Below are 13,612 nucleotides of genomic sequence, written 5' to 3' on the forward strand. Positions count from 1 at the left end.
AACACTACTAGACTTATAACCAAAAAAGAGCAAAAAATATGAAAATATCCCATAAGTACATAAACAATTAAAGCTGTTCTCTTTGAAGTAGCAAAAAACTGAAAACTAACATCAATTGATGACCCATCAATTCAGGAATGGCCGAATAAATTTTGGCATATGATTGTGATGGGATACTATTGTGCTGTAAGAGAGAAGGAAATTGATTGTTTCAAAGAGAAAATGAAAGACTTGCATGAAGTTATGCAGAATAGGGGCGGCTAGGTGGCGCAGTGGATAAAGCACCGGCCCTGGAGTCAGGAGTGCCTGGGTTCAAATCTGGTCTCAGACACTTAATAATTTCCTAGCTGTGTGGCCTTTGGCAAGCCATTTAACCCCATTTGCCTTGCAAAAAAACCCCCTAAAAAACAAACAAAAAAAACAAGTTATGCAGAATGAAGTAAGCAAAATCGAGAACAATATATTAATAATATAGAAATGAATAATTTTGAAAACTTTTAGTGATAAAAAATGAAGTGAGCAAAATGAGAACAGTTTAAACAATAATGACTTTGTAAACAAACAACTTCAAAGACCATTTGAAATGGAGAGATGATGGATTTAAGATACAGAATGAGACTTTTTTTTTTAGGCTTTTGCAAGGCAAATGGGGTTAAGTGGCTTGCCCAAGGCCACACAGCTAGGTAATTATTAAGTGTCTGAGGCCAAATTTGAACTCAGGTACTCCTGACTCCAGGGCCAGTGTTCTATCCATTGTGCCACCTAGCCGCCCCTGAGACATATTTTTGGTGTACAGCTAATCAGAGAATTTGTTTTGCTTTACTCTGCATATTTATTATAATGAGTTTACTTTTCTTTTCTTTGTTATTCGATAAAGTGAGAGGTGAGGAAGGAGGAAGAGAAGTAGCTTTCTCTTAATTTACAAACACTTGAAATAGAATGGGGAGACTGTAGATTTAGAACACTATGCTTTCAATTGAGGTCATTCTAGGGAACACTCACAGGATGGGAATAATCTCAAGTAGTAGTGTAGGAAAAAATGTCAATAAAAATTTTTTAAAAATATAAGTTTGTACACATTTTAATAATTTCATGAATGTAACATAACAATATTGTTACAAACTTCCATTTTAAGTCTTCCAAATGCCTCATCAGATTTGGAGGTAACTTTGAATTCCTATAGTATTTTCCAGTGAAGTATGAGCTCTGGCAAGTTCTTCCAAGTTAGAAAGTCTTCAAATTGGTATTGTGTAATAGAATTTCCATCTATCATCTAAGAACTAAATTATCAGCAAGGGATTTTGATGAATTTTTGGAGTAAGTTGAAAGGGGAGAAAAAGCAACACAAGAATGTCACAAAATGGTTACAATACTTTTTTAAGCATCGAGTCTATAACTCCTCTAAGGGAGAGGGAAATCTAGATATCATCTTAAAAGATTGCCTTTCATATTTCTCAACTTAAGGATTTTAAAGTATGAGAATTATTGAACAGGTGATATGTTTTTGTATATATAGATCTCTAGAATTCAAATTCTGAATTTATAAATCTGAAATTTTACATGATTAGGGCAATGTGAGACATACAGTGGCTATGTATAGATAAGTAAGTAGAGTACTGATTGATATCTTCCTTAAAAATTAAGCACAAAATAAAGCAATTTTACCAACATCTCTTGCTCTTAATAATGATTGTGCACTTAAACGTAAAATAGTTTCCCCTCCTAAAAGGTACCATAGACAATAAAGTAATTTCAATACTTAATATGTATGCACCCAATGGTATAGGATCCAGATTCTTAGAGGAGACGTTGAAAGAGCTACAGGAAGACATAGACAGCAAAACTCTACTACTGGGAGACCTCAACCTCCTGCTCTCAGATTTGGATAAATCTAATCATAAAATAAGCAAGAAGGAAGTTAAGGAGGTAAATAGATTGTTAGAAAACCTAGGTATGATAGACATATGGAGGAAATTGAATGGGGATAGAAAGAAATTGACTTTTTTTTTCTTCAATACAAGGCACTTACACAAAAATTGACCATGTACTCTAGGGCATAAAAACCTAATGATCAATTGCAGAATGGCAGAAATAGTGAATACATCTTTCCCAGTTCATAATGCAATAAAAATCATATGCAATATTGGGCCAGGGAGATATAGAACCAGAACTAAATGAAAACTAAATAACTTCATTTTAAAGAATGAGTGGATCAAGCAACAAATTATAGAAAGAATTAATTATTTCATCCAAGATAATGACAATAATGAAACAGCATACCAAAACCTATTGGATGCACTCAAGGCAGCTGTCAGGGGATATATTGTATCTTTAAATGCTTATGTGAATAAACTAGAGAGAGGAAATCAATGAAGTAAATATGCAGCTAAAAAATTAGAGAAAGAACAAACTAACCCCCAATTAAATTCCAAATTAGAAATTCTAAAAATTAAAGGAGAAATTAATAAAATTGAAAGCAAGAAAACTGTTGAGCTAATATATAAAACTAAGTGCTGGTTTTATGAAAAACCAATAAAACTGATAAAGCTCTGGTCAATTTGATTTTAAAAAAAAGAAGACCAAATTGCCAGTAGCATAAATGAAAAAGGTGAACTCACCACCAGTGAAGAAGAAATTAAAGTAATAATTCAGAATTATTTTGCCCAACTCTATGCCAATAAATTTGACAATCTAAGTGAAATGGATGAATATTTACAAAAATATAAGTTGCCCAGTTTTAAATGAAGAGGAAATTAAAAACCTAAATAACCCTATTTCAGAAAAAGAAATTCAACAAGTCATTTTTGAACTCCCTAAGAAAAAATCTCCAGGGCTAGATGGATTCACAAGTGAATTCTATCAAACATTTAAGGAACAATTGGTTCCAGTTCTATATAAACATTTTGGAAAAAGAAGTAAAGACAGAACTCTGCCTAACTCTTCCTTTAATACCAATATGGTGCTGACACCTAAAAGAGGAAGAGTTGAAACAGAGAAAGAAAATTATAGACCTATCTCCCTGATGAATATAGATACAAAAATCTTACATAAAATCTTGGCAAGATGATTACAAGTTATCACTAGGAGAATACTTTATGATCAAGCAGGATTTATCCCAGGAATGCAGGGTTGGTTCAATATTAGGAAAACTGTTAGTATATTTAATTATATCAATAAGAAACCTATCAGAAATCATATGATTGTATCAATAGATGCTGGAAAAGTTTTTGACAAAATACAGCACCCAATCCTACCAAAAGCACTAGAGTGTAGGAATAATTGGATTGTTCCTTTGAATAATAAGCAGTATCTATCTGAATGGGGATAGACTAGAGGTATTCCTAATAAGATCAGGGGTGAAATAAGGATGCCCATTATCACCACTACTATTCAGTATTGTATTAGTTAGCTTCAGCAATAAGAGAAGAAAAAGAAATTGAAGGAATTAGAATTGGGAAGGAAGAGACAAAACTCTTAACTCTTTGCAGGTGACATGATGGTATACCTAGAGAATCCCAAAAAATTATCTTAAAAACTGCTAGAAATAATTAGGAAATTAAGTAAGGTTACAGGATATAAAATAACCCCTCATAAATCCTCAATATTTCTATATATGACTAGCAAAATACAGCAGAAAGAGCTAGAAAGAGAAATCCCATTCAAAGTTACCTCAGAGGGGCGGCTATGTGGAGCAGTGGATAGAGCATGGGCCCTGGAGTCAGTAGTACCTGAGTTCAAATCCAGCCTCAGACACTTAATAATTACCTAGCTGTATGGCCTTGGGCAAGCCACTTAACCCCATTTGCCTTGCAAAAACCTAAAAAAAAAATAAAATAAAATAACTGTAAGCAATATAAAATACTTGGAAGTTTACCTGCGAAGACAAACTCAGAAACTATATGAAAAAAAAATTATAAAAAAACCCCAAGAAACAAAGTAACCTCAGACAATATAAAACATCTGGAAGTCTACCTGCTAAGGCAGACTCAAACTTTTTGAAAACAATTACAAAACAATTACAAAACACTTCTATAAAATCAGATTTAAATACCTGGGCAAACATCAACTGCTCATGGATAGGTCAAGATAATATAATAAAAATGACAATTCTATCAAAACTAAACTACTTTTTTAGTGCCCTACCAATCAGAATTCCAAAAAATTACTTTTATGAGTTAGAAAAAGTTGTATTAAATTCATATGGAGAAATAAAAAGTCAAGAATTTCCAGGGATTCAATGAAAAAAAGTGCAAAAGAAGGAGTCTTAGCTTTACCAGATCTAAAATTATATTATTAAGCATCATTCATCAAAACTGACTGATATAGGGGTGGCTAGGTGGTGCAGTGGATAGAGCAATGGGCCTGGAGTCAGGAGTACCTGAGTTCAAATCCGGCCTCAGACACTTAATGATGACCTAGCTGTGTGGCCTTGGCAAGCCACTTAACCTCACTGCCTTGCAAAAAAAAACAAAAACTAAAAAAAAACTGATATTGGCTAAGAAATAGAGTGGTGGACCAGTGGAATACACTAGGTACAATAGCAGGAAATGATTAAAGTAATCTGCTGTTTGGTAAACCCAAATCAGCTATTGGGATAAAAACTCTCTCTTCGTTAAAAAGTGTTGGGAAAATTGGAAGTTAGTATGGGAGAAACTTGGATTAGACCAACACCTCACTGCCTATACCAAGATAAGATCAAAATGGATACAGGCTTTAGACATAAAAAACAATATTACAAGCAAACTAGAAGGTCAAGGAGTAGTATACCTATTAGATCTTTAGAAGCTTTTGCACAGACAAAACCACTGTAACCAAAATCAAAAGAAATGTAGTAAGTTGCAAAACAATTTTTACAACTAGTATTTCTGACAAAGAACTCATTTCTAAAATATACAGAGAACTGAGTCAAATTTTCTAAAAGACAAGCCATTCTCCAAATGACAAATGGTCAAAGGATATACAAAGGCAATTTACAGATGAGGAAATCAAGGAGATCCATAGTCATATGAACAATTGCTCTAAATCACTACTTATTAGAGAAATGCAAATTTAAACATCTCGGAGGTACTACCTCACACCTCTCAGACTGACCAATATGACCAGAAAGGACAATGATCAGTGTTGGAAAGGATTTGGGAAATCCGGGACACTACTACATTGTTGGTGGAGCTGTGAACTCATCCAACCTTCCTGGAGAGCAATTTGGAATTACACCCAAAGGGCAACAAAAATGCGCATACCCTTTGATCCAGCAATACCACTACTGGGTCTATATCCTGAAGAGATGATGACAAAGGGTAAAAACATCACTTGTACAAAAATATTCATAGCAGCCCTGTTTGTGGTGGCAAAGAATTGGAAACTGGGTAAATGTCCTTCAATTGGGGAATGGCTTAGCAATGGAGAATACCATCTGTATCCAGAGAAAGAATTGTGGATTATTACCTTCAGTTTAGAAAAAAAAATACTGTTATCTTATTATGTAATTTTTCTATTTCTTATACTTTATTTTTCTTCCTTAAGGATATGATTTTTCTCTTATTCAACTTACATCAATGTATACCAAGGAAACAATGTAAATATTATCAGACTGCCTGCTGTGGGACATGGGTGGAGGGAAGCAAGAATAGGGGAAAATATTGTAAAACTCAAAAATAAATAAAATCTTCCTTTAAAGACAAGTTTCCTGCAAATTTTCACACATGTCATAGTTTTTGTTTTATATATTATATGATTTTCTTCCTATCACTACAGCACACAATGCTACAGCTAATTAAAGAAGCAGGCTGTCATAATGGAATTACAGCAAGGGATGATTCTCCTGTAACTGAAGTGTTGAACCAGGTTTGCCCTTCTACTTGGCGAGGTGCCTGTAAGACTGCAGTACAGTTACTATTTGGTCAAGCTGGATTGGTAAGTAAATGTCATCACAAGAAATGACCTTGAGCCAGTTAGCTTCATTTTCCACACATGTAAGATGAAAGAAGATCTCTGAGATCCCTTCTATCTCAGTGAAATTACTGTATGTGAATGTGTTTATGCATATGTGCAGATATGTTCTGATTTCAAAAACAAACAAAACTATCATAGTTTAAATAATTTCAAATAATGTTAAAGTTTACTTAAAAAGAACAGGAATAGGTATTTTATGTATAACATTTTTCTGTATATAGATTAACTAATTCTAAAAATATTGTCTTGAATTTACAAACTTACATCCGGTCTCTAAATTCAGCTCTTACTGCTTAATTTTTTCAGGTTTTGGAAAAATTGGAAATTCAGTTCTGTGAGGCTTCATGGAACTGTAGTGCTGCATGGAGCAGAAAAATTTACAAGAAACAGAGTGTCAGGGAAGTTAAGTCATTCAGTTAAGTGTCAGAGAAGTTAAGTCATTACTATTTGTTCATACTCTGCTTACAAAAATAACCCTGCCCTCAAGTTGTTTAGTGTTGATTCAGGGTTCAAACTTACTTCTTTTTTGACTTGATACTTTGTCATATGCTTTGTCACTCTGCTTTTTAGAACTTAGAAAGCAATTATTTCCTATCTTGTTAATGAAAGACTTGCCTGTCAGGAAATGATGCATTTTTTGAATCTGCTTCACAAATAGAGAGTCTCCTCTAAGAAGGTTTTAGTAAAATGTAAATTTTAACTAAATTGTTAAATAACACACAGTTTAGTATTAGAAATTAATAGATTTCTAAAGACCATTTTAGATTAAATCAGGAGGGCAAATGAGATCAATCTATAACTGACTTTATTTTGATAAGAATTGTGAAAATCAGGACAAAGAAAGGCTTAACATTAAGGAAGCAAGTGAATTCTACAAAAAATTAATATTACTTTAGTAGTATAACATGCATCCAAGCTGAAATATCATATTCTTTACGTATGAGATTTTGTTTGATGACATATCATGTTTTTAAGATTATTATTCAATAGGTGGGGGTAAAGAGGAAACACCTGTAGAATATGAACAATAGTTGTCCATGGTACAGGAAGTCATTTCCCAAGGCCCCACCAGACTGGGTGGAGAAATGTGTTAACCACATTTAGCATTTATGATACTCAGAGGTTAGATTTCTAAGTCATGAAGAGATAAGCAATTTTTGTAGAACTGCTTAATTTTTTTTCTTTAAGTGGTATAATAGTTTATTCAAATTGCCATGTAGATCTTCATTAAAATAGAAAAGGATACTGAACATTTAAGAAGATACATAATGATAATGAAAGCTGGACATAAGAAATGTTCAAAACTAAATTTTTCACTAGATTTGTTCTTTCTTTTCCAAACTAAACTGAATTTTAAGTTAGGAAACTTGCATTTGTGTTTTTTAGCCAAAATGTTAATATGCTACATTGTTTATTTTTATTATGCCAACAAATATCCATCTTGTTATGTTATAGTTTCATAAATGATTAATAGAGAACAAACAGACATTTATTAAGTAACTATTTGACAAACACTGATAACTTAAAATAATGAACTATACTTATACAGTTCTACTTTATATATGTCTGATGATGCTTTATGGTTGTATTTATTGCTGATTTTGTCAATTATTTCTTTGTCTTTAGACAGTGGTTTGAGATATGTAAAATAAAGTTATAAAAATTGAGTGACTAGTGCAAATTTTTATCAGTACATAAAAGCCTGTGGCAAGAAGAAAAAGAAAACTGCAATGTGATTGTTTCCAGGAAAGTTTGATGCATGGAAGGAGTCATTTGAAACCATCAACCAAGATTTTATTTTAAAGTTTACAATAAAATATAATTTACTATAGATTGAAGTATTTGTTACAGAACAGCCTTGCTTGACTAAATTGCTTGACAGTTTCAGAATTGCTTCTCTCTGCAATTGCACCTCTCAAATTTGCTTGTAGAAAGGGAGCTAAATTTGAAACAAGTAAGTATTAAATTAAGTATTGAGTACTTTCTCTGTACTAAAATTTGACCCTTTAAACTGAGGGTGATCATGCAAAGATTCTTGGAGCTTGGCAGAATTCAATTTCCATAGGGGCAGGAATTATTCTTTAAAAAATATTTTTAGTTATTGTACTTATTAAAGCATAAACATTTTTATTGATTGAATGGATAAAACAGAGATTTTTAAAATTTGGATGCTATCTCTGAAATGGGATTTGAACAATCTGTTAGCCTGCCCTTTTAAGAATGCTTTTCTTATTTGCACTGTTAATTTACTTAACAAACCATTTTCTCCATAAATAATTTAAAACTTAAGTTCATGTTGCAGCTTGATGGCACAATAAATAGAGCAACAGCTCTGGAGTCAGGAGGTCCCTGAGTTCAAATGCAGCCTCAGACACTTACTAAGTACCTAGCTGTGTGACCTTGGGCAAGTCACTTGATCCCATTACCTTGTAAAATACTAAAAAAAAAAAACCCTTAAGCTCAGTATATTAAGTAGGGACTTTACTCTCTGATAGATGTTGCACTAGGTGTAAAGGACACCAAGATGTTTGGTTATAACACAAACCCTGCTGTCAAACTTTCTGTCAGTCCATTGTGGAGAAAAGGCATATAGACAGTAAATATGATCATTATAAAAGAAAGTTCCCCCAAAGTGCTGCATGATATTTGATGAAAGAGAGCAAACATTTTAGACTGGGAAGAAAAGAATTATTAGTGATGCTTCTTTTTAAAAAATTATTATTTATTTTTAGCATTCTTATCTTTTTAAATTTTGAGTTGCAAATTCCTTCCTTCTCACTCACCTCCTCCCCCACCAACTGAGAAGGCAAACAATGTGATTAGAAGAAAGCTTAAAGAAAGACAGTTGTACCTGAAATTTGATTTGTTTTCTAAGAATGAGGGTTCAGAGTGCCTCACAAATCTCTTAAATTTATATTTCCTTGGATTAAAGTTATATCAACAATAGTGCATCATGTTTTTGAAAGATAGAGGATATTTGAAGTAGAGTAAATTTGCTGAGTTTAGATCATGACAGTTAATTGAAAGCATGATGAATTTCTGGCATTATGTACTTATTTCTAAAAGGAATCAAATGAATTGACCATTACTTTTTGATCAGTAATTGATTTAATTACCTTTATTATATATCTCTAATTATTTTCTCAATTTAAGTATCATAGGAGAAATTTTTTTTCATAGAATTTCACAGTGTACCTAAGAGATTATTTAGTCTAATCCATATTTATTCAAGGATCCTTTCTATCACATAACAAAGGTGGTTATCCATCCTTAGCTAAAAAACCTCTAGTGAGGGAAGACCACAGCCTCTTGGGAAAGCACATTCTCCTGTTATATTGCACTAATTGTTGGGAAGATTTTCTTTTCATCAAGACTTTGTTTGCTTTTTTTGGAATTTCCATTCATTGCTTCTAGTTTTTTTCTGTGGAGCCCAAGCAAAAGAAATCTAAACCTTCTTTAACGTGACAGCTTTCTATATGTTCAAACACATTTTTTAGACCTGTTCTTGTCTTCTCCATGTCATCAGTATTGCTAGTTCCTTCAACTAACTCTCATAATATGAACTCATAGTCTTTCAGTCTCCCCATTCCCTTCCTCTTGGATGCTGAAAGAAGTATCCTAGCACTGAAATGCCTAGAACACAAGACAGAATATCAAGATGATATCTCAACAGAGCACAGTGCTACCTTTCATCTCCCTAGTCCTAGATACTGTGTTTTTCAATGTAACCTGAAATTGCATTAACTTTCTTTTAGGTGTTATACTACACACTATTTGCACATATTGAACTTGAAGTGCTCTAATCTTTTTGGATGAATTGCTATCTAACCAATTCTCCAAATTTGAATTTGTGAAGTTGATTTTTTGAGCCCAATTATATTTTGTTTAACATCTTCCTTCCCAGTTACCTTACCAACGTCTTTATGAATTCAAAGGGCATTGCCATTCTTTTTGTTAGAATTGTACTTCCTAACTTTCTATCATCTTTTAATTTCATGAGTACCATTCAAATTGACAAAATGTTAAACAGTACTGGACCAAGCACAGATAATCGGGACCTTTCATTCAAGGCCTTCCAGGTTGTTACTGGAGCAATAGGGACTTCTCTTTGGACCATATCATTCAACTTGTTTTCAATCCACCTTATTACTTTGGTTAGCCCATATCCCTCCAGCTTCTCCACATGACTTCATCAGATGCTTTATTGAAATCTAAGTAAGCTATATATTTGTAGCATTCTTCTGATGTATTAGTTTAATAAATCTATTTTTAAAAAAGGAACTGAGATTAGTGTGATGTGACCTGTCTTTGATATGACCATTTTGGTTCTTTATTATCACTACTTTCTTTTCTACATGTTCACTAATGATTCCTTTCATAATAGGTTCTAGAATTTTCTCAGAAATCAGAGTCAAGCCCACTAACCTGTAGTTTGCATGTCTCATTTTGCTTTAGAAATTCAGGACAACTTTCATTACATAATTTGAATAACAACTGTCTGATAATCATTTTTGTAATATCCCTTCCCATCCAAAGACCATTCTCCTGGGCAGAATACAGATTCCAATGATATGGAAACAGTGTGGATTTGGAAATTTGAGAAGCTGTACTTGAAACTTAACTCTTCTTCTTCTTACTTCCCCCTGCCCAGTTTCTCTTTAGAATGAGAATGCTGAACTGCATGACCTCAAAAATACCCAGTAATTTCCAGTCACTTTAATCTTCAAACTTAAACAGTGCAAACTAAAACTAGAGCATCTATCTTTTTTTGTCACTAGTTAGCACCCAGTCTACATTGAGTTCTGCTTTTCCATCGTGATACTATTTAAAATGAGACTCCTCTTGTTACTGTCTTTGGCTTTCTCTGCTAATCTTAGGAGTCTTGTACTTTAGTGCTTCTAAAAGACTTGTGCCATTCATTTCTGTTCTCCCTCTTTTTAACAACCTCCAATTTCTATACATGTCTTTTTTTTTCTTAGGTTTTTTAGAATTTTATTTTTCCATTTCCTTCTAAAATGTTCTTTGTGTTCTATAAATCTCTGTAATACATTTAGTCGTGGGTCACATTGTGCCAGGCTATTAATACTCTGGCTAAGAAAATCTTGGTAGTGGAGAATGAGATCTACGTTATCAGACCCAGTATTACAAAAATCCTTTTTTTAGAGTGTCATTAGAAATTAAAACTAGGGGTGGCTAGGTGGCACAATGGATGGAGCACCAGCCCTGGAGTCAGTAGTACCTGAGTTCAAATCCAGTCTCAGACACTTAATAATTACCTGGCTGTGGCCTTGGGCAAGCTACTTAACCCCATTGCCTTGCAAAAAAAAAAAGAAATAAAAAACTAAATGACTCCCACCCTCCTTTAAACAAAATGGGGGAAGGGGAGAGGAGAAGAAAAATAAAAACTTCATGTACAATTAAAATCATATTATAATGCCCTGTTGGGTATGGCAAGGACTCAGCTCATAGAGAGGACCAAAGACAGTGCCATAATATTTTTCTAATTTGTTTTCTACTTTACAAGGTTTGTTGTGGAGCTTATAGGGAAGGAGGGTTAAAGTCATTACCAAGTCACCTTTTTTTTGTACTTCATTTTGGTTAAAGGAATTTAAAAATAATCTTTGCTATTGTTAACATCTCACTCTAAAAACACATTCTATTTCCACTTGAATTGTGCAAAATGAGGGATGGGGTCTGAGAAACTTAGTTATTTTCGAAGCCTTATATCAGGAAGCAGGCTCTGTGGGGATCCTACTATCTCCTTAGATAAAGTCCACAAGAGGAGGATAATTATTATCTCCTAGAAAGTTGCTTTAATAGTTTTTTTTTCCTGCCGTTTCACAAGCTGTTTCTATTCCTGTTTAGAATTTTATGATTCTTCATTCTTAAAAAGTTTAAAACTGAGGCCTTAATTCCATAATAACTTGCCCATTCCTTCAGAAAAGTGCAATTTTGATTTATATAAATCATATCTAAACCCAAAGCAAAAACTGCCCATTTCAGGAAAAAGAATCATTGGGAAATCTCAGCAGTAAAGCACTTTGCATTGGGAAATGAACAAAAAAGGCAAACACCTCCATTTTCCCAAGATTAAAATGATTATAAAAAAAAGCGCACCACACTGTATAGAAATCAACATTCTCTCCTATAATTCTGTGCATCTGGGACTACAGAAATATACATGTCTTTTTAATAAATTTTTTAAAATTTATTTTTCCAACTACATGCAATGGCAGTTTTTACAAGGTTTTGAATTTTAGAATTTTTCTACCTCTCTCCTTCCTTCTTCTCCTTCCCTCCCCTCTCTCCTCTTCTCCCTAACAGGAAGCATTCTGATATAGGCTTTACTATGTAACCATCTATATGTGTCTTTTAAAAATCTAAATTAGATGGGATTTCCTCTTGAATACATACTGTACTTTTAAGCAATTCTACTTTTTCCTCATCTGCTTTCTCTTTTTACCTTCAAAATGTCATTCTTAGAGCTTCTCACTTCTTCTCTCTTGTGCAGACTTCCTCTATAGAATTTCAGTCTTCTGGATACTTTCATTCTTTTCTGGAGGTGTTGGGACATAGGCTAAAGCATATTTATTATTATTATTATTATTATTATTATTATTATTATTATTATTATTTGGGTGGTTTGCCTGGGGCCACACAGCTGGGTGATTGTTGTGTCTGAGGTCAGATTTGGACCTAGGTGCTCCTGGCTCCAGGGCCAGTGCTCTGTCCACTGTGCTACGTGGCCACCCCTACTACTACTATTATTATTATTATTATTATTATTATTATTATTATTATTAGTGGGGTTTTTTTTGTGTTTTTTTGCAGGACAGTGGGGTTGGGGTGGCTTGCCCAGGGTCACACAGTTGGGTGATTGTTGGGTGTCTGGGGCCGGATTTGGGCTCTGGTGCTCCTGGTTCCAGGGCCGGTGTTCCACCCACTGTGCCATCTGGCTGCCCTTATTATTATTATTATTATTATTATTATTATTATTATTATTATTGTTATTGTTATTGTTATTATTATTATTAATTTTTTCTCTTTACTTTATTGCTAATGCGGGTCTATATTTTTGGGGGGAAGGGGTATTATGTTTCCTCTTAAACAAGAACATTTTAGTAATGTATTAAAAAACATCATTTGTACAAAAATAAGAATAAGTAAATAAATAAATAATGGGGGGAAAGGAAAAAATAGTGCTGGGCCTAAAATCAGGAAGATCTGAATTCAAATCCAGCCTTCAGTCACTTCTTAACCTCTGTTTGCCTCATTTCCTCAGCTTTGGAATAGAGATAATAACTCCTACCTTGCATGGTTGCTGTTAGAATCAAATGATATGATATTTGTAAAGACTGCATAGCAGGGACAGCTAGGTGGTGCAGTAGATAGGGCACCATCCCTGGAGTCTAGAGGACCAGAGTTCAAATTTGGCCTCAGACACTTAATAATTACCTAACGGTGTTATCTTAGGCAGATCACTTAACCCCATTGCCTTGTAAAAAAACTGAAAAGAAAGACTGCATAGCAAAGCACCTGGCATATAGTAGACCCTATATAAATATTTATTCCCTCTCCCCCTACAATTTCCAGATAATTGAATGCACTCTCTGATATTATTATATCATAAACTAGCCTTGATTTGGGAACAGAGAACCCG

General features: G+C 33.6%; 1 protein-coding gene across 3 annotated transcripts in view; it reads left to right on the top strand.

The window, feature by feature from the left end:
- Positions 1-13,612, top strand: part of GARRE1 (granule associated Rac and RHOG effector 1) — a 133,184-nt gene that overhangs the window by 95,094 nt on the left and 24,478 nt on the right. For all 3 annotated transcript variants that reach the window (XM_074211503.1, XM_074211505.1, XM_074211504.1), the window contains one exon: positions 5,755-5,913. In XM_074211503.1, coding sequence (XP_074067604.1) covers positions 5,755-5,913 — 159 coding nt within the window. The remainder of the gene's footprint in view (positions 1-5,754; positions 5,914-13,612) is intronic.

The sequence above is a fragment of the Macrotis lagotis genome, chromosome 1, assembly GCF_037893015.1.
Source record: "Macrotis lagotis isolate mMagLag1 chromosome 1, bilby.v1.9.chrom.fasta, whole genome shotgun sequence".
Classification (NCBI taxonomy): domain Eukaryota; kingdom Metazoa; phylum Chordata; class Mammalia; order Peramelemorphia; family Peramelidae; genus Macrotis; species Macrotis lagotis.